The sequence below is a fragment of the Anthonomus grandis genome, chromosome 5 (genome assembly GCF_022605725.1).
Source record: "Anthonomus grandis grandis chromosome 5, icAntGran1.3, whole genome shotgun sequence".
NCBI lineage: Eukaryota > Metazoa > Arthropoda > Insecta > Coleoptera > Curculionidae > Anthonomus > Anthonomus grandis.
Genome location: NC_065550.1, coordinates 20,978,948 through 21,001,286, shown reverse-complemented (window position 1 = coordinate 21,001,286; position 22,339 = coordinate 20,978,948). Strand labels below are relative to the sequence as shown.

General features: G+C 26.7%; 1 protein-coding gene across 2 annotated transcripts in view; it reads left to right on the top strand.

The window, feature by feature from the left end:
- The first annotated feature begins 14,919 nt into the window (after positions 1 to 14,919).
- LOC126736350 (homeotic protein Sex combs reduced) overlaps positions 14,920 to 22,339 on the top strand; it is a 74,717-nt gene continuing 67,297 nt past the window's right edge. Inside the window, exon 1 of one of the 2 annotated variants that reach the window (XM_050440665.1) lies at positions 14,920 to 15,921. In XM_050440665.1, coding sequence (XP_050296622.1) covers positions 15,216 to 15,921 — 706 coding nt within the window. In that variant the 5' untranslated portion in view covers positions 14,920 to 15,215. The remainder of the gene's footprint in view (positions 15,922 to 22,339) is intronic. The other variant, XM_050440667.1, reaches the window with a different exon arrangement.

Here is a 22,339-nt window from a genome sequence, read left to right as displayed (position 1 = left end):
TAGCCCTCGATAGACACGTATTCATTAGAAATGTCCTTAGAAAGCCAACTTTCTGAGATATCCAAAATATTCAATTTAAGACCAAGAAGGCAATTTTTAATATCTACTATGCTTGGCAGCAATGAACGTACGTTTGAATGACCCACTTTGAGACTAGATGCTATAAAAAGTTAGAAAAAAAAACAAACAAATCATACCTTAATAAACCCAAAGTAACCAAAAAAAAAGAAAAAAAAACAGTAAAAAACCAACCAACTAAGCCAGCAAACTTTCTAAGAACCCCATACTTTTTATTGCAATTACTGGCTCACCATCATCCTTCCTAGCTAAGATCTGTCCATTTTTGTGCTATACAAATTTGTAACCTTTTTATCTCAAATTCTTTGCTTTTTTAAAAAGTTCGTGTGTGCCTTTGGTCATATCTTCATCTAAGAAAATTCGATCCAATGAGTCTCCCAGCCCAGAATTCTTCATTGTCATCTTTCCCTTTTTAGAGCGCGCTTCCAGAAAATGTTTATACTGCAAAAATTTCGTGATGTTTCTCACCGACGCATAAAGATTTAAGGAAAAAGTTACTTATAGAATCAAAACAAATAGGTGTTTTGCCTTTAAATTAGTTGCTAATACACACTTGTTTGTTATTAATAGTGGACTGATTTATTTGATAAAATTAAGATTAGTTATATCATATGGTAAACCTAACTATTAAAAAGCATATTTTAATTCTTGTATAATAAAAAATACTTCAATAAAAGACTCTTCAGCAAATTACTTTTAGGCCCTAAATTTAATATTGCCTATTTAATATGAGTGAGAGCAGATATGTAGTTATTTATGTGTAGATTAGGTAGGTTACATCACTATTTACATAAATATTAAAATGAATGACAAAATATTAGGTGACATCATATTTATTAAAACACGTCATAATGAATTTATTGATTCAATATAGATTTTACTTAAAAGGTATTTACAAAGTATTTTGTTTTTCTTTTTAGTTTAGACTTGAAGTCTTAACGCCAAAGATCTGTAAAAAAAATGTATGTTTTGACTTATATCTATGAGTTTCTTTTGCTTCTTGCTTTAAGATCTCTTTGCTTTAAATATTCCTGTTTTATTATAAAGCTCATTGCTTAATTAAAAAATACATAAAATCGATAGTAATAGAATTTTTAACGTAATTGAATTCTAATATTACATAGACGAAAACTAAACTGTAGCTAAATTATATCCTCAATAAATTCTTTTTAAAATAAATATAAAATTTTACTTACTACCTCAAAGTTTTTTTAACAATGACAAGACAAATATCCTGAATTTTTCACTTCATACTTATAACGATTTTATAGAAAATGAGTCCAAAAAGGTGATTTACGTTGTTGATATCAAAAAATCATTTAAAAGCTTTTAAGCTACTTAATTATTCAAGCGGGTTTTAAAGCGACACGTTTCGATTATTCCATTAAAGGTTGAAATATCGGCTTTCATTTTGTTGTTTAATACTTGTTTTTTTGGCAAAAGTGGTACGTATTACTATAAAGGAATGTTTGTATTATACATTATGGCTAATTATTACTCTATACCTTCTCCCTTTCTCCTGCTCAGTTCATCAAGTTTTGTTAAGCTAAACAAAGATTTTAAATACAATATTTAATACACTTTTTTTCTACCGTCCTGCCCAAATTTAACATTATGTTGAAAATTATTGTCGTAATACTTCTTTATAAATACTGTTTACTTAATTGAACGCCAATGGAAGACTTAGACCCCTACAAATAATTTTCAACAATTTCTTTTTACTTTTATAACATATTTTTTCCCTCAATACTCTTGGATTAATAATTGCTAAAATATGATATCTCGTTATCCTTTTTTATAATACATGTTTTCTATGAATGTACAATAAATATAGTTTTCTCTCTTAATACAGCTTTGTTAACAAGTTTAAGTTATATTTAGTTAATTTAAGTTTTATTAGCAAATACTCTTGATTAACTTTAAAATACATAAAAAAATGACCTTTAAATATAATAATTACTTTTAAATGAAACAAAGCACTAAAGTTTAAATAGGTGTTGTGTATTATTAAGTTGTAATTTTCTTTGTTAATTTAACATTTTTAAATTTTCGAACTGCTGAAGTAGCTCATCGCTTATCTTAAATTAATTTTTTGACCAGTATAGGTTAATTCATAAATGCCAAAATAAAATTTTAAAATTGCAAGAAAACTGATTTTTGAACCTAATAATTTAATTAAATATTGATAGATAGTCTACTATTTTAACATCCTCTAATTTAAAATAAACTATTTTATCACCATATTTATAGTCTGTATAAACAGCTCATATAGAATTAAAAAAATTAATATCGAAACTAGGAGTAAAGCCAGCACTTCCTGATTCAATAAAATATGCTTTTCAATAAAAATATTGCTACTTAATTAATTAATTAAAAATGTAGAATAAATTCATCATTAAATTCGTGTTTTTATCAGAAAATATTTTTGTTTTTTTATTTATATTCCAACACGATTATAAAAATAATTATAATAAAGTAAACTTACTTAAAACGCGTCAACCACGCCCGGTACAGCGCTTTGAAGTTTACCCTCGCGCAACCATAATTCAATCATAAGTGGCTATTTATTAACTATTGTTTTCTTAACAAGTCTCAGCAAATGAAAAATGTTTATTTGAAACGGGCAATAAATTCTTCAAACGTCGCTCCTAACCAAAACATGATTGAACAGCGAACAGTTTTTAAAAACTGTTCCGCTGATTGAGGGTATTTAGTTTTCTAACAACTCTTCTAAATATTTTGATTAGTTTTCGAGGATTCGCAGATTGCGCGGCTAATTGTAATATTAATGGAATTCGTATATGGAATATTAACATAATGTTGTCGGCATTTTTCGAGTCAGCGCATTTCAAGGAAACGATAAACATTTTTTGTTTTTTATTTTTAGAATTGTTCTATTGCTTTTTTTAGTCGGTTGTGTTATATTTTTTAATTAAAAGAAAAAACGATTATTTCTTCAGTGTTGATCTTGTTATTCAAAACTTAATCTAAGTTAGGGCAGTGTCCATACTTTATTAAAAGTATTTTTAACCATGTTTCCATAGATTAAAATGAATTTAGTAGCATCTCCTTAACCATGGTTAGTAAAACAGGTAAAACTGTTTTTACTTATTTAAAGTGTAAAATATAATTTCTCATCTCGTAAGGAAACTTGGTAAGGCTGCAATTCTAATATGAACATAACGCCCTGCTTTGCATTCTTATCTAGATGTGCGGTAACAAGTTAAGTAGAATGTGTATTTCTACACTATATATGAAATTGTATTTCTAAATTAATGAAAATAATAAAAGGTAACAATATTTAGTATTTTAAGTTTTGCGTTTTATATGTATTAAATTACTTTAAATTATATGTTTTTTTGCATATTTTAAGACTCATTTAACCACGATAGAAGCCATCTGTGACTTATGTCAAATAAATGTCCTTGATATATTAATTATTCAATGGTAAGTTTTACATTTTCTTGATGTCTGTGTAGAACGTAGTAGATCCCAATCTGATAATGAGTGAAATAAAATGTTTTTCAGAGAATTAAGCCATATCATTTTAACATTTTTAAAAGTGATACCAAAAATATACAGGAGTTTAAAAATTTTAAATGCGAATATATTTAAAAGTGAATTTAATTTAAAACTAAATTTGATACAGATCTTTTATAGATAAAGAGAAGAAAAACTAGCATATTTAGATTATGGAGTGAGCAATCCCTAAGTTATATTATGTAGTACCTAAGGTTCTATACACTCTGTATTTTGAGATATTTGATGATTAAACTGCATTTCTTTTTAGGAACAAAGTATATTTTTTTGCACCAAATACTTTAAATATAGTGGGAGATGTTTTTGTTATCTTAAATAAACATTACCTATTTCAGTTAGTTTAATTAAATTTCAAAGATATTATAGACAGATAATTAAACATAATTTCATTTTATTTTGTTTATTAATTTATCTTTAATATTTAATACTGCTGCTAATTGAAAAATGAAAGTCCTATGTGAGACAACTGATTTTAAAGTTTAAAGAAACAAGGTCGATTTGTTCAATTGAATTATTTTCATTCGTACAAAATACAAATTCTTTATAAATTGTGTAAAGACAATTCGGATCGAAGGATTCAATTTTGCATGGAAATGACAGAAAAGTTGAGTTGCTTAAAAATATTTCTTTTAGCAACAAATTAATTTTTTTTTAATGATTCTGTTATTAAATATAGCTGAAGGTACTGGTGTGATAAAAACTTGCATATTTTTAGGGACACATATAGTACCCAAAAAAAATAAATATCTTTTACAAAAATTGAGCGCTATCTCACTAAGAGCCATCTCTTGCTATGAGAAAATATTTAAACGATACATTTTCAGATTAGTGGTTTGGAAAAAAAGTCCAATTGAATGGCCGTCAAGATCACCAGATTTAAAACCCTTAATATTTTAAAAACTGTTTTATTTTAAGCAGAACCCGATTCAGTTAATAATCTTTTGCAATTAATTATAACGGAATGTGCATCTATTCCAAGAACAGTATTCTAAAATGTGAGAAATGAGTTTTCAAAATAGATTGTATTTTTGTTAAGCCCAAAATGGAATGCATTTTGAATAACTTAATGAATAAAGTGGAATTTAAAAAAATATATTCATAATTAACTTTTTTATTGATTGTATAATAAATTACAAAAAAAAAAATATATTATGTAGATGAATACTATTTAAAATAGATCTTTAATTTTAAGTTAAAATGTTAGTGGCGGTAAAAAATGTTGGTGGTGGTGAATTTGGTATTTCAGCACGGGTTTTTAAAGATGCTTTTGCAGTGGTTGGAAACCAATTATTAGATGTTATAAATATATCATTTTCTGAGGGGAATTTTCCAAAGGAATAAAAGTCATCTTTGGTAGTTCCAGTACCGAAGGCTCCAGGTACTAAGCACCACTCGAGTTTTAGACCAATGAATACTGTGCCAGTATACGAGAAAATATTAGAACTCATTGCCAAGGAGCAGCCACGGAGACATTGTGATAAGAATAATATAATTGTTTCTGGTCAATCGGTATTTTAAGCAGGTCATTCTTACGAGACTGTGATGGTTAACATCTGTGATGAGTTTGTTAGTGCAATTGATAACAATAATTTAGTTTTGGCTGTATTTTTATATTTTAGAAGAGCTTTTGAGACTGTCGACAGGGATATTTTGATTGACAAATAAGGGTATAAAGCATTTAGCTTTAGATTAATTTATTCTGTAGATATACAAATGATATAGTCAAAGTTGAAAAAAATAGTAATTACATTATATCATATAAGATATCAACATTGACTTAAGTAGAGTGTTTTTATGGCTGTGTAACGACAGTCTTAGTATTAATGTTTAAAAATCTATATCCTGTTTGTATGGTAAAAAACATAGATTAAGTTTGGTGAATGTGGAACATTTTAATCTTAATATAAATGGCGTTAAATTACAGTATGAGCAACATATAAAATATCTTGAAATAATATTAGATCCTCAGTTAAACTTCTAGGCTCATTGTGATTATATATTGAGAAAATTTTCGCAAAAGGTTGGTTTTGTATCTTAAGTCATCAAAAATTTATCAACGTATAGGAAGTTATTACTTTATAATAGCTTAGCGGCACGCCATTTACAATACTGCTTAACTTTATTGTTCAGTATACTCATTTATAAAATAGCCGAATTTCAGATAGTACAAAACAGAGCAATGCGTGCAATCCTAAAATGTCAAAGATATATACCTGTGATAACTATGTTAAATGTCTTGAAACTATTCTCTGTAAAGCAAAAAATATTGTTTAATGCCTTTATATTTAAGATTAAAAAACTTATCTACCTACATTTGTAATAGAGTTAATTGTTTTATAAATGTTTATGACTATAATACCGAAAACCGTAATGATTTTATCCTAGTCAATCGATGCAACACTACACAAATGTTGAACAGTATTCTGAATAAAGGTTTGTTAGAGTTTAATCGACTGCCAAAAAATATTAAAGAATGTAAAAATTTTAATGCATTTAAAATATTAATTAAAAATTATGTATGGTCTGAAATTGTATCCTAAATGATTTATAAAAATAATTGTTTTGTTGAATTTACCTCTTGTTTTGTCTAAAAGGACTCTAATTTGCTATTATCCTTTTGTATGATTAATTAGTTCTTAGATAATTTTCTATGGGTTTTATATGTAATGTTGTTTTTTTATGTATAGTTTTCTAATTCTCTTTTATAGTTTCTTTTATTATACGACGTGCTCCACAGTTGGGTTGTCACTTGACTCCTTGACTTAATACAAAACATTTTTATTTTTCGATATTTATTTTTATTTGGAACACAATTTATAAATAAACCAAAACTAACTTATACATTTTTTGATAATATGGAATAAAAAATTATTATTACTTAGTAAGCGCACCGTCGCGTCGTTATCAATTACAGCTTGCAAACGTTGTGGCATACTTAAAATTAAGTTTCTGGTATATTCTCCGGTTATTTGGTCCCATGCGTCATCTATCTTTAGGCGTAAGTCATTCTGATTTCTAGGCCTAAAATTATCTAAATACATATATTTTGCCATTTTACCCCAACCGTTTTCAATTGGGTTGATATCAGGGCTATTCGAGGGCGACGGTAAAACTTGAATTCGTCTTTCTTCTAGATAGTTTTGAATTATACGGTATGTATGTATTGGAGCACTATCATATTGAAAGATAAAATCTTGCCCATAGACTACACCAACCATCATAACACTGTTCAGGATATTGCAATATCCTAAGGCATTAAGCCTTCCCTGCACTATTTGACAAACGCCTGGTCCTCTAAAACTACTCCAGGCCCAAACGTTTATACTAAAACGTCTACTTTGACTAGTCCTATGTGTATCTTTTATCATATCAGGTATTAAAAAGCCTGTAAACGCGGATTTTGCTATTATTGCACAACTAAAAGGTTTTTTCATCCGAAAATATTATCGTTTCCCATATGTTGTTTTGGTGTGCATATTGGTGGGCAAATTCTAATCTTATCTGTTTGTTTGCTTCAGTCAAAAATATTTTATTCGTTGCACAGCAACTTTTAATTTCCGAATTTCTTATCCTACTACGAGCTATACTAGCAGAACCAGGAACATGCGTGTCTTCTTTCGCCTTTATTGCTGTTTCAAACGGATTGTTTCTTAGAAAGCCAACTAACTCTCTATCTTGAATGTCGTTTGAAATTTTTGGTCGACCAGAACCTGGATTTCTTACAATAGCTCCATATTCTGAAATTTATGCCTTGGCTAAGGAAACGGTATTTTTACTAATGCCCAATTCTTCTGCGATTTTTCTAATGGGAACTCCATCCATCAGACGAGTGTATATTATCGCTCTTTGTTAAGGAAATAATGCAGGCAATTTGAAAGAACGATTTTGTTGACGCGGCTGTCAGAAAATCAAATTAACTTTGACAACATCAAAATATATTATTCCAATAGACCAAGAGATTTAGGAGATTTTGCTGTCCCAGTTTCTTTTCATACGGCACGATAGTACTTCTGAAAAACCGGAGACTGCGATTGTCCATGGAATGCCGGGACGATCCAAAATGTCTTCAGGAAAATAACCGAGGTGCCCGGCTTAGCCTAAGCCAATAAAAACGACCTAGAAAACATGTGACAAAAAAATGCTTGAAACATCAACACGAGCCGACCATGAGACGTAACATCAGCACTACCATCGAATGTTCATATATCGAAAGAAGGAAGCAGAAGGATTTAACTATTTAATTATATTGTGTATATTTGATAGTCAAGGATACATTATTGTTATTATAATTTTCGCATACCTAAGCCATATTATGTCATAATTAAATATTTTAGATCTTCATGCATGCAAATTACATTTTAAGATTTATATTGTTTTCTTGTATGCTAAATAAATGCATTATTATTATTATTACAAATAAGGTAGTGCCATTTAAGTTTTAGAAGTTTGGGGAGAATGGAGTCCAAGGAGCTGCTAACCAATGACTTAAATATGGTTGTTCTTTTTCCTCACCTATAAAAGACTTGTACCAAATTTGGCTCTTCTAAGTTTTTTAATTTGAGAAATATTTGCATTAAAAATTTTCAAATTGATACTCAAATTGTAAATAAAATACTACACATAATCTCAAATACATAAATATAATATACCCAATAAGAAATTTAGTTTTACACTATCTAGGTTTTAGTTTGATCTGTTAAGTCAATTAAGAAAAACGCATATGAGCAATTGGTATATTTCATTTTCTTATTAAATGTTTAAAGAAAATAATTCTTTTATGATTTTCTGAAAATATGGATAAATACAATATTTAGTGTTCAAGTTTTTTATAATGTAGTACATATAACTTTTATAAGGAATCAGTTATCTTATTTTAGCAAAATAATTATCTTTAATAAATTAATTATGTTTAGTTTAATATATTTAATTAATTCGTGGACAACAATTATGCCACTTTCCATAATATATTAAAAAAAAATTGGTAACATGATAATGTATTTATGTAAATCCCAAATATTCTTATTATCTAAAATATTACTCATAATTAAAATAAAAATCCTTTGGTACATACCACAGTTGGGTGATACCAAAGAACTTCCAAGTGATACCAACCTGTGGTCCCAGCCTGTAATACCAAGTAAAATTCGATGACCTAATGAGCCTAAAATATCGAAATGTGCAAATATATAAATCAATAGTCTAAAGTAGTTTTTTTAACTATATCCAACAAAAAGAATTAAACATGCTTACAAAGTAAGGTTACAAAAAAAATAGGATTTGTACGAACCATCAAAGATAGATATTGAACTGATATTTACTAAGACGTGAAAGTGGCAAGACACAAAAAGAAAAATTTGCTAATACTTTTAGGCAATTTCAATTTAAAATCACGCATCAAAAAGTTACCCAATTAAAAAAAAACACAAATAACGGTAAAATTAATTTCAATTAACTGGATTTACAGAGAAAAGCATTTGGCAAAATTTTCAAGTATATTATATTAAAACAAAAATTAAAATTATACACACCATGAAATCTATCGAAAACTAAATAATACAGAACAAAATAAACAATATTTTAGATAAACTTTTTTTGTCACAAAGTCTAAAAAAAGAAGAAGGAAAAACTAAAATCTAATAACGGTATTTTTCCAAAATTATTGCATCCAAAAAATTTACAAGGGAGGGGCCAGTGAGTCCTATAGTAAGCTTAATCGATTCCCCAACTTATCATTTAACAAAGTTTTTAGTCAGTTTAAATGATGGTGCCTTTAAGAGAGATCATCACAGTACAAAAAATTTCTCCCTTTTATTCACATTTTATTTATTAGAACTAATTAAAATATGATAAAAACAGATTGATATCAAAAAGCCAACATTCTCAGAAAGACTTTTAAACTATAACTCTAATCATTCTTACAAAAAAAATATAATATAAAAAAGTTAAAAATTAGAGCATTACAATTGCCTAATATCGACTATCACAAAACAGATCTTGTTAAAATTTAAAAATTTCTTTGAAATAATATAAGACTATCCACATAAATTAATTGATGAAATATTTAAAAAAACGAATTAAACTGCTGTATAACAAAAACAGTTAAAAAAAATTTCTTTAAAATGTCAGTAATAAAAAAAAAGAATTTAAAGACAATAATAATAACATTAATTTTTATGAAATTATTACCAAACGGCTTAAAATTAAAAACAAAGAACCTAAAGGATCTAAAAAGTAATGCAATTTATAAAATTTCATGTTGTGATTGCGATGGTGTTTACTTTTCTTAGAAGGTTTTGCACTTCTTTTATGTAAAAAAAAGAGGTCTAATACTGAATGAATTAAACAAAGATTAAGTGAGACCCTCGAAATCAATTACTCAGAATATAGCACACAATAGTGATAGATAAGTCAACTTCTACAGGCTAAGAAAACACCTGCACGTGCTAAGAATATATCATCATCGAGTATCCGCAATATTGTTGATTATCAAAGATATTAAAGATATTTTAATATGCTTTAATTAACAACTAACTGGCACTATTAAAATGTTTTATTTGTTTATAAGTTACCTACTAAAACTTTTTTTATCTACTAATAATATATTCTACTGTTACATGAAATATATAGTTAAAAAAAATACTTGTAGCTTTTAGATATTTACAGAAGTTTACTTCTGCTCTTCTATATTATTTAAAGAAAGGTTTGCATATTTAAAAACATCTTAATAGTTATATTATAATATGAAATATTATTAATAATAAATAAACATTTTTGGTTGTCTAGTACAAAAGCAGGTTGTTAAAAAATTATATTAACTGCAAATATTATTATGTATAAGAAGATATATTTTATATTAAATCTACGTTACAGATATATTGGAGACGTATTATTGGTAAAAGGTAAATTAGCAAAAATATAAAACCCTGCTGATAAAAGCTGATGGAAATAGCTAAGCTGAAGGTACAAACAAAACTATTAGGATCCTCTATAAAAATTATTTATTTGACTTAAATATAATTAATTAAAATAAAATCACTATTTATTGGTATAACCTTTTTAAGAATTTTGTAGGTTTTATTTAAGCGAAGTATGTAACTTTTTCTAATAATAAATAAATAACTTTTTATATATATTAAATTGGACTAATAAGGTACAAAATTAATTAATCAATACTACGTAATACTTTAATACCAACTTTTTAAATTCTGTTAAAATATTTTAGCTTAAAGTTTATTAAGTGTGGAATAAGATAAATAACTGTATTCTGATACACATTAATATTTATTAATTAAAATTGCCGAGATCTAAGTAAAACCATTATTAAAATTAATTTATCAAAAAACGTTTAGTTGAAAGTAAAAGAGATAACTAACATTTACATATTTATAATTTTAGCCATTTACATATAGAAGAAAAATTTATTATTACATACTTATAATATGTGAACGATTATATAAGAAGTTTAGTTGTAATACACCGATAAATACTTAGCAAAAATCATTTTAGATATCATATAAATATTCTATAAGAACGTTTGTTACATTTCACAGCTGGGCGCAAAAATCTTATACAAAACTCGATGATGCCCAAAATCTGACAAAAGCCATTAATTCATTTAAAAAAAAATTCCTAAATAGTATTTTTATTATAGGTATTAGTTAAATATAAGTCCTAAAAAATTGAATTACGCTACAAGAACGAATCCTTATAAAGTAATTTTTACTTCATATTTATTTTACTTTATTAACTATTGATACAGGCTTATTTCTAATACAAAAATTTAATAATAATAATAATATTCTTAAGTTTTGTCTTATCTGAGCCTTTAGTTGTATTATAAAATTCGCATTATTTGCCTAAATAATGATATAATATTTATTATTTAATCATTATTTATTATTTCAACCAAACTACTTTACACCCATCGAAACATCAATAACATCACACATCAACACGAAAACTAATAAAAAAAACGAACAATACAACAGGCACTAATAAAGTGATAAAAGTTTTTTTATGGGACTAATTAGGTATTAAAAATTAATAAGACAATGCTAAGTAATATAATTTAGTATCAAATCTTTAAACTCTGTTAAAACGTTTTAGCTTAAATTTTGTTAAGAGTGAAATACAATAAATAACTCATGTTTTCAAATGTACAGAAATAATTATTAATTTAAATTGCCAAGACCTAAGAAAGCAAATTATTAAAATTAATTTATTTTAAATACTTAAGTTTAAAGTAAAAGGGATGATTATTCTTTACATAAATATGATTTTCAGTATTTATTTATAGAAGAAAATTTCATTATTGCACTCGAATAATTAGTCAATGATTATATAGAAAGTTTAGTTTTAATACATTGATGAATTCTTAATTAATATCATTTAACCTTGTTACGCGTTGGGCGCCAAAGATCTTATATATATAAAATTCGATGATATCGATAATCTGACAAATTCCTAATAACAGTATTAAATTATGAGCATTTTTACTATAAATATTAGTTATATTTTTATTTTTATTATATTTAATTTAATTATATATCCCAAAATTAAATTAAGCTATAAAAACGAATCCTTATAAAATCGAAAATAATTTTAGATTTATTTCACTTTTAATGTTATTAGTTAAGGTTTATTTTTAATAGTGATTTTTATTTGTCTCTCTTTTAAAATACAACAATGGATTTTATTATGCCATTTTTACTTACATAATAAACTTAGATTACTGGACGAAAAGAGGAGAGAATACAAAAAAAAATTTAAACTGAAAATGTCGATTAAATCAAATCCTTAAGGTAAGCTCTGTGTTTAAATATATAATTTGCGGTACGAAATAAGAAAATATACAAGAATCCCTATTTTTCATAAGTAAAAACTTTATTTATTGTATATTCAAGCGAATAAGATCCTTGGACAGAAATTTTAATTTAGTAAAGATTAAATTAAAAGTTAATTAACGTTGATTGTGTCGCAAAGCTAATCATATAGGTTGTCTAATATAAGCTCTTAGTACTAAACTTTAATTGCATTCAAATATAATAGATATTTGTTATATAATATTTTTATTTATTATTAATATATAATAGTTCGATGTTCGTATTCTTTTAAAACACAGTCCATCAAAACGCATTTGAAACGTTATTAAGCATATATCAAATAAACTCTAAAAACTAAATTAAAATCAAATCGGAACAATAGGTTAAGTTAATAGTTATCGTATCTCCGTCTGTTTAAATGATTTTGGAATACCTTTATATATAAAAAGCAGGAATTTTAAATTATTCATTGTATGTTTATAATTTTCTTACGTCAGCTTATAAGTGTTATATAAAATTAGCGTTAATTGCCTTAATAATGATACAATTATTATAAAGCGATTAATTTTCCAAATCGAAAATGTATATAATGTCAGAAAAGTAAAACAACTAAAAAAATATTTTTTTTAAATATTTTTCATTGGCTTTCAAAGACTTTAGAACAACTTTATATTTGAAAATAAATATGAACAAAATTCAGTTAAAATAGTTTTTAGTTTATTCATTGTTTAAACTCATGCTTATATTTTTTCCTTGTGTTTTTTTTATGTAAGCATGCAATTGTAATTTAGAATAAAGCTTAATTTTCTAAACAATGATACAATCCCTATAACTTAACATCAAAATCACAAAATCTAAAAGCTACTTTACACTCAACCGATTATGATAAAGCATCAAAACTCACAACATAAAAACAGGCATTAATAAGGTGATAAAGATTTTACATGGGAATAATTAGGTTTTAAAACCTTATTAATCAATGCTACGTAATATAATTTTATTACCAAATATTTAAATTTTGTTAAAATACTTTAGATTTTTTAGCCTAAATTTAATTAAAAATTAAAAAGAATAGATAACTGTTTTCTGATAAACATCAATAATAATTAATTTAAGTTACTAAGACTTAAGAAAGTCCATTATTAAAATTAATTTATTTACAATACTAATGATTAAAGTATAAGAAATGACCACTATTTACAAAACTATGATTTTTAGCGTTTATTCATAGAATTAAATTTAAACGAATCCGTAATAAAGGTCATTTTAGGTTGTTACCTATTGGGCGCCAACGATTTTATATAAAATTCTATGATTTCGATAATCTGACAAAAGTCAATAATTATATTGAAAAAAAACCTAATTCATAATAATAATACCAAATAATTAGCATTTTTACTATAAATATTAGCTAATTATAAGTCCCAAAAAATTAAATTGTGCAACAAAAACGAACCTTTATAAAATCGTTATCCTATTTTTAATAGTAAAACTGAGTTTTTTTATATCTTTAAAAATACAATTGATTTTATTAAGCCATTCTTACTAATTTAATAAACCTAAATTACTAGATAAAAAAAGGTGAGTACTAAAAAAAATATTTTTTAAACTGGAAATTTCGGTTAAAAGCAAGAGTCCTTAAAGTAAACTCTGTGTTTTTTTGCAAATGGGATAGAAAAAGTACAATTTGCGTTATAAAATGTAAAAATATACTAAAAGCCCTATTTCTTATAACTATAAACCTGTATTGTATACTCAAGAGAATATTATCTTTAGGTAACAATTTTAATCTAGTAAAGATTAAATCAAAAGTATTGTGTTATTTATTTAAAGGTTTATTTTTAAACCGATTATAACAGCTATATAAAACCAAAAAAGTAAAACAGCTGAAAAGAACAGTTTTAAAAAAATACTTTCCGTGTGTTGAAAATTCAGTAAGAATAATTTTTGATTTACTCGTTTAAATTTATACTTTCCTTATGTCAGCTTATAAATGTAATATAAAATTAGCGTTGCCCTTATAATCATGCAATCCATATAATTTAATATCAAAACCACAGCACCTAAAAACTACTTTAAATCCAACCTATCATAAAGCATCAAAACTCACAACACAAAAACTGACAAAACAAACGAAAAATACAACAGGCACTAATAAAGTGATAAAAGATTTAGGATCGGCCGAGCAAATCGTCGGCTGCAAGACGATCATCTTTCCTTGATTCATTAGCCCAGCTACCAGAATCCAGTAGATCGCTCAGCTGAGCATCAAATCTTAAACAATTCACAAATTATCAATTTGAATTCATAGCACCGCCCCGCGCTCGATGCTCCTCCCATGACTTGCGCCCGCCACAGCACTGCGGCTTCAGATAACGAAGTCACAAAGTTATCCCCCCTTGGCTCGGGACCTCTCTATCTAACTCCTCGAAGTCGTATTGCCTCGTCTCACTTTTACTCAATCGTGCAAAGCAAAACAGTGTGGGATTACTGGCAAAACGCGTGGTCTTGCCCAGTCCTGGCGCCCGTCCGCCGCGCGTTGTTTTACTATCACACAAGATTCCACGTGATACGGTCGTTTTGTGGCAATTTAGTCGCGTTCGCGATGCCGCTCGCTTTACCCATTGGTAACCCGGTAAGGTCGTAAAACACACTGTGACAGTTTTATTGCCATTAGGCCACGCGACTTTCCGTCAATGACAGTGCTGCGTTTTTAACGCCGGACATGAGACTTTGGTGATATTTTTTCAGTGTTAAGACTAAAATTTATAAAAAATGAGTTCTTATCAATTTGTGAATTCGTTGGCTCAGTGCTATGCTCAGCAAGGGCGCGCTGGAGAACAGCCCCATCAAGCGGCTAGCCCCGGAGGTGATTACTATAACCCAAATGCTGCTACTGCAGCGAATTACCCTCCTGCGTGCTACTCACCTCCTCAAGTAGGTCCTCAGGGATATGCCGGGCATCCGTATGCGGCCCCAGCACCTGGACATGGATTACAACCCATGGGAGATTATACTCAATTGCAGCCCCAAAGAATTCCCGGGGCTACTGCTGGTTCGCATATGCACCATGCAAGCCCAGGAGGCCAGAGTCCCGGAATGCTCAATCCATCAACTAGCTGCAAGTATGCTGATTCCACATCTTCAGCTAGCGTAGCGAGTCCGCAGGATTTAAGCACAAATGCTCCTCCGAACAGAGCAACGCCACCGTTGTCAAATGTGCAGCCCAGCAATAACGGAAATGCTACAATAACTTCGAATAAATCAGGGTTAACATCTCCATTATCTGTTAGTACATCACCAGGAATAAAACCAGCTTCGTCAACGGTTTCGCAAAATTTATCATCACCTGCATCTAGCACTAGCTCAACGTCTAGCAATGAGCAGAAAGTTAATACGAATAACAACAACTCGAAATCTGGAAGTCAGGGAAATCCGCCGCAGATTTATCCTTGGATGAAACGCGTACATCTTGGACAAAGTAAGTAAATTTTTATTGTATTACGGGTAAAATTTATAAAAAGCAACACCACGGTTGACAATGTTTTTGATTTTCGTCCTCTCTTCCAGATAGACGTAAGTTCACCAAAGGGTTTGTACTTACTTTTCTAAATTTATTGGCTAAAGTTCAAACAGGTATAGGTTGAATTGAGGGAGCATCATCTTATCATATTCTAATTTTACATTGGCATGTTTTATTAATTTATGTTTGAAATTTCATCGAGAAGTATCTAAAATAAGTAAAGTTTTTAATATTAAAGTTTTACGTTAAAAAATGCGATTTTAAAATTTAAAAGAAATACACATATTGGGCGCCAAAATATTTTAATTTTAGATTAATTATCTTAACAAAGATAATATGAATTTTCACGTAACTGAAACTAAATTTATCTTATTTAATGACCTCAATGCAAAATTTTTTAAAATTTTAAAAATATTATTTTAATTAATTGTATTTTTTAATGCTCGAGTTTATGAAGCGTTTAAAATAAATGCACAAAATATATTTAACACAATAAGATAAACGTAAAACAATGTCATTTATATTTATTTCAACTAGACTATATTTGTCACATATCTACTATACTGATAACATTATCCTAAATTAATTAGAAATAAAAAATATGTTATGAAATGTAAAATAATTTGGTGATAAATAATATCTTAATGTAAAGGTCGCGAACTTAAAAATTTAATGGTTGTTGACGTTATTCCAAAGCCATTAATCACCAAAAATGGTTGTAGTTTCAAGACGGTTTTGATATAACCATGCGGCAAGGTTGTAAATCATTTTTTTTTTTTTTGGGAAGAAGATATACTAATATGTTGTAAGTAAATAAATTTGATTCCAAAAATTAGTCAACGGTTATTTTTATTGGATGAATCATTCATAAAACTATGCAGTTTGAAAAAATTTTTTTTTACTACCAAATTTTGTTTATTATATATTTTTGTTGTAAATATTATCATTTCTAATAATTTGTTTTTAGTAGTAGATAATTTCTTTTTACTAAAAGAAAATTCAGATATTGTCCAAAAAAAAATTTTAAATTATAAACAATCTTTTTTTATTTTTATCTTTTTTCCTTAATTCTGCCAGTTTTGTCATTATTTATTATATTTTTTTAATTCGCATGTTATAAACAATTCACTTTCTATAAGAAATAATTAGATTTTGTCATAAAATCTTATAAATATTATTATTAAAATAAACATAAACTAGTATTTTTTTCTTAACAGATGTAATTTATTAAGATTTATTTGTAATAAAATAACAATATTCTTATCACACTGGCAAATTAGCATTAGTTTTAAAAGTATGTTTACTGAAAATATAAGTCGTATATTATCTTTATTACTTTGCTTTGTACTCAAAAAAATTACTGTATGATTTTTTAATAAAAAAATACTTATTTTTGCTAGCAAGAACGTAAGCAATTTAAAGAGAAAGATTTTGAAATAAAAAATTGTCTTTTAATTGGAATATTACATAAAATATTACGCAGTTAATGAAGTATTAAATTATTAATTGATATAGAAGTTTTTAAGGTTACGGACCATTATGAAGTAATTTATTAATATATTAAGGCTTTTGTACCTACCGTGACATTTTGTTAAAATAATTTAATTGTAAGCTTATGTACTTAAAACTATTAATTTAGTTACAATAATATATAATTTATTACGAACTATTAACTTTCCTATATTTAATTCCATATTCTTATAATTTATTTTTATTGGGAATTAAGTAAATATAGGTTAACCTAAAAGATCTGAAAAAAATTATATAAACTCATAATATATTTACGATCCAACTATGTATTTATTGCAAATATACTTATTTATATACATATATTTAATTATATTTAAGTAAAGTTTAACTATTTCTCCAAGCAACTTTAGAAAGCCAGTCGTTTTTCCTAATATATTTCTTAAATCTATGTAAATTTTGAAAATATTGGTTATAGTGTTGGCACAAAAGTATAGAGTATTTATTTATTTAAATAACATACTCTTCTTTGTAATTTTCAAAGATCAAAAACTAAAAACGAGTTATGACTTGTACACATAAGTAGCTTGTAAAATTATCTAGATGACCTTCTATAGAGCTGATCTAAATCTCTACCTTTTTTTTAATTACTGGTTAATTTCTATAAAAAAGCTTCACTGTTTTCTTATAAAAACTCACTTTTTTAATTATAATATATCAGAAAATTTAATGCTTTTTTAAAAATAAATTTTAGTAATTTTTCAATTAAAGCAGGCCAATTTATAATATATATATATATATATATATATATATATATATATATATATATATATATATATTTAAAATCCAAATTATATTGAGAATATAAAGTTACATGGCTTATAGCATATAACTAAAAATCAAACTTATATTAGTGCATTTATTAAAATAAAATAAAAAACAGTAATTATTTTTATTGGGTTCAAAGTAAAATACCTATGTTAGGGGTTACGCTGGTATTATTAAAGTTAAAACATATAAGTATTACTAATATGCATATTACGTTATAAGTACATTTAAATAGGTGACATATCGGTCACAAATGACTATAGTAGACTTACATAAAAAAAAAACATATTTTTAATATTTTGTTATTTATAAAAGTAACTAATTTTAATAATCAAATAAAATTTTTACATTTCTTTATATTTTACATACCTTTTAGCACCATAAGGAAAATGTAAATTTAATTTTTTATATAAGTAATAATTTTAGTATATTTATCTATAAAATTTACCTAATTTTTTTATCATTTTATACATGCTCTTAATAATATATACCCTAATTTTTTTTTAGTAATGCATAACCTAAATGGATGCGATGCTAACTTTATAGAATATGTAAAATATGTATTTTTCTTTCGCTGTTTGCAGACCTTCGTTCCGAATATTTTACTCCATATTTTGATGCAGTATACTCATATTTTTCCTTAATTTAATAATTTGCGAAACTTTTATCAAATAAAGTCATATAATAATTGCAGTGGGCTAGATTTGCGGTTTATTTAATGATTCAAATAGAGATTCATATCTCTTATTATATTTATTACTTTATTTCATATAAACCAGCAATAAATCTCTAATATTCTTCATTCGAAAAAAAATAATAAAGCCACAAAACCAAATATCTGGTTTGTTCCCTTAATACCTTCACTAATACCTGCGGTGATCATATCCCCATAGATCACGCAAAGTCAAAAGAAGTTTAAGCATCCTTTTGTTGCTCGCCGTTTCTTTCTATTGTTCGGAGGCAATTTAAAGGAGGGCGCACATCTTATAACCTTGTTGCGCTTACTTTACGATGTGAAGATAGGGCAATGAAATTTTCACCCTATATCAATTCGAAACGGTTCCTGATTTTGATACTGATTTATTATTGTCTGTGGGTTTAGACTTTTTTATTTCGTTTGTGTGTTTTTGTTGAGATTTTCTATGAGACTGGGTAAAGGTTTAAAAAATATCGATACAGGTAATAGTAATTGAAATGTTAGGAAAGTTTTAGATATACTGCAGAGTTTGAAACAGTTAGTAAGGAAAATAAATTATATTGTTTGTATATTTGTAAAGTTATTATAAAAAAATATTCATTTAATAAAATTAGGATGCAAATAAAATTATAGAAAGTTGCTTTACGGTAGCCACCTTATGTGTTTGTATAAACTTGGAACTCAGTATTTATAGGAAAATTACGATGCTTGATAAACAAAAGTGCGCTATGAAAAATTAATTACATTTTTACATACTTTTGCTGCTTTCTGAACTGCTTTTACCTACGTTGCAGTGAAAATTTAAAAAAATGTAAAGCTTAATAAAAACTTTATAAAAATATACGCGAAAAAATGTTTATTGTAGATGTATTTTATGTTAATATAAAAAAGTTGTCGATATGCATTAAAGTTATGCAAAATTTTAAGGCAAAAATTTGTACAACAAGAATATAACTACTTAAAATTCTATAAATGTAAAGTTGAGTATGAATTTTTTTACAATAAAAATTAATTTTTTTTTGCTGTCCTTGATATTTCCCATATTTATGTTGAAACTAACTTCAAACCTTTACATGAATAGTTATAAAAAAAAGAGAAAATATCAGCAATTACAATAATGCGATACCATATTACGTTCATAAAAAAAACAAAGGCCGTAACACGACCAAACAGCCTCATAAATCAGATGTACCGTATAAAATATGTTAAGTTGTTCCCATAAACTAACTTTGGACAAAAAAACAATTAGCAATTAAATGTTTTAGTAATTAGCAGTTATAAATTACCAATAATTTATTAAATGGTTTATAGTCCACTTAATTTATAAGCTTTATAGTTGAATATATAGAAGAATGTCGCTCCTATTACGCTTTAGTATTAGATAAAAGCAGATACCTGTGAATTTCCATTTAATAAATTTAAATAATTGACTGGATCTATAAATTATTCAGATTTTATTGGAATGGACTTTTGCCATTTACTTACTTCTAAATATCATTCTGGTTGGTGTCCATAGTAAATACATGGGCGGAACATGGGCAAACCCAGAAGAGCAAGAAAGATAATTAAGATGGTTAAATGTAAATTTTCGGGTCGATCCACGGCCAATTTTCTGCCAAACGAAAATGTCCATAATCAAAGATGATTGGCCATTATAGTAATTGAGTGGTCATCGATAATAGAGGGAGATGAACGGTGCACTGACCCGAATTCTTAAAGAACATGTGGTAGGGTTTTGTAGATTCAAATTGCTGATTTTTTTTTACTTGGACACCCAAGAAGATTAAGCAATCGTATCTTTGGTTAACCGTTATATTAGTACATATATGTTTCATATCGCTACCTAGTTAAGTACAAGATTATTTAGTAAAATATTTATTAAGTTTTTTACAATAAATCAGGAAAAGAAGATATGAAAGTTCTAAACTTGATTAAAGAAAATGAAGAAGTTATAGAAAGATAAAAGAGAAAATTGCTATGTTATTAAAAGGTTAGTATGGAAGCTAGTTTTTGCCAAGGTCAGTAAGGTAAAAAATGTTCTTGTCAAATATAAATTTTCCATAGAACTTATGTCGTTAAAAAAATCTAAAGTCTGCAAACATTACGCTAGACTTGACTACATATATTGTAATTTAAAATTGATATGTATAAGCTCTAAGATTGAAATCTTTTTCGCAATGACGTGCAGGACTCGATTTTTACTAAAAAACAAATGAAATATACTAAATTTAGACAAAAATTTAATAATCTTATCGACTATATGAATTTTCTTTATTGTATTAAAAAATAAAATTCTCACATATTTTCTGCATTTGTTTTTTATTATAGGGCTAAAAACTTGTTTAACGATAATTTTAATAGAAGAAAATTGGATTTTTCAAAGCTTGGCTTAAAATTTTGTTTTAATAAATGAATTTCTAAGAATGATTTAATTCAGTTTTCATTTGAGCTTAATATAGTTATTGAAGGATTTTCTAGTAGCATAAATTAAATAAAATTTCTTCGTTACGACTTATTAATTAAACTTTTCACACAAGGTGCTGTAATTTATTATACTAAATCATTATGGAAAATGCATTTTATATACCCAAAGTTGAAACTTTTTTAACTTAAAATAACTTTAAATTATTAAACTCCAGTTCTGTTAATGGCTTTGTCAAAAAATAGTCTTTCAGTCTTATAACAATTTCGTTAATTTTTAAAACACAATACTCCGTATACCCTCATACCCAGTAACCCTACAACCCTACGTCTTTATGGTTTGATCAAGTCATACAAAATCGACATCCAACTAAGACCAGTAATTAGTTTTACCAACACTCCAGTTTTTTTTTGTCAATTTTAATTCATAACTAATTGAATAGCTTTTTCCCCAAATTTGGTAATCCTACACTAACAGACCTGCAATTGTATAATTGTTATCTATTGGTTTTTTTTATGAAACTAATGTATTAACCACAGTACCTAAATCTAAAATTGTAAATATTATTAAAAGTATCTTAAAGGACAAAATAAAAAGCAATAATTTTATTTTCTCTATAACATTACTTAAACATTGTTTCTTTTTTTTTAATAATAATTTTTATTAAAGGCCATATAGCTTGGCTATGGGCAGTTGCTTACCTCCATTCTTGGTGGATGTTTTCATGGATCATTTGAAATTCAAATTTATAATAACTGACAACAACAAAGAGATTTTGACTTGGTTTAGATATGTTGATGATTGTCTCTGTTTTTTAAATTGTGACATATTGGGTGCTTAGTTATTTTTGAACAAAATATACCAAATACATCCTAAAATTTTTTTACACTATCTAAAATTAGCTAATGCAAAATGGCTGCAACTGTTATATCTGCCGACTTTTAAACATTTTTGAAATGAAA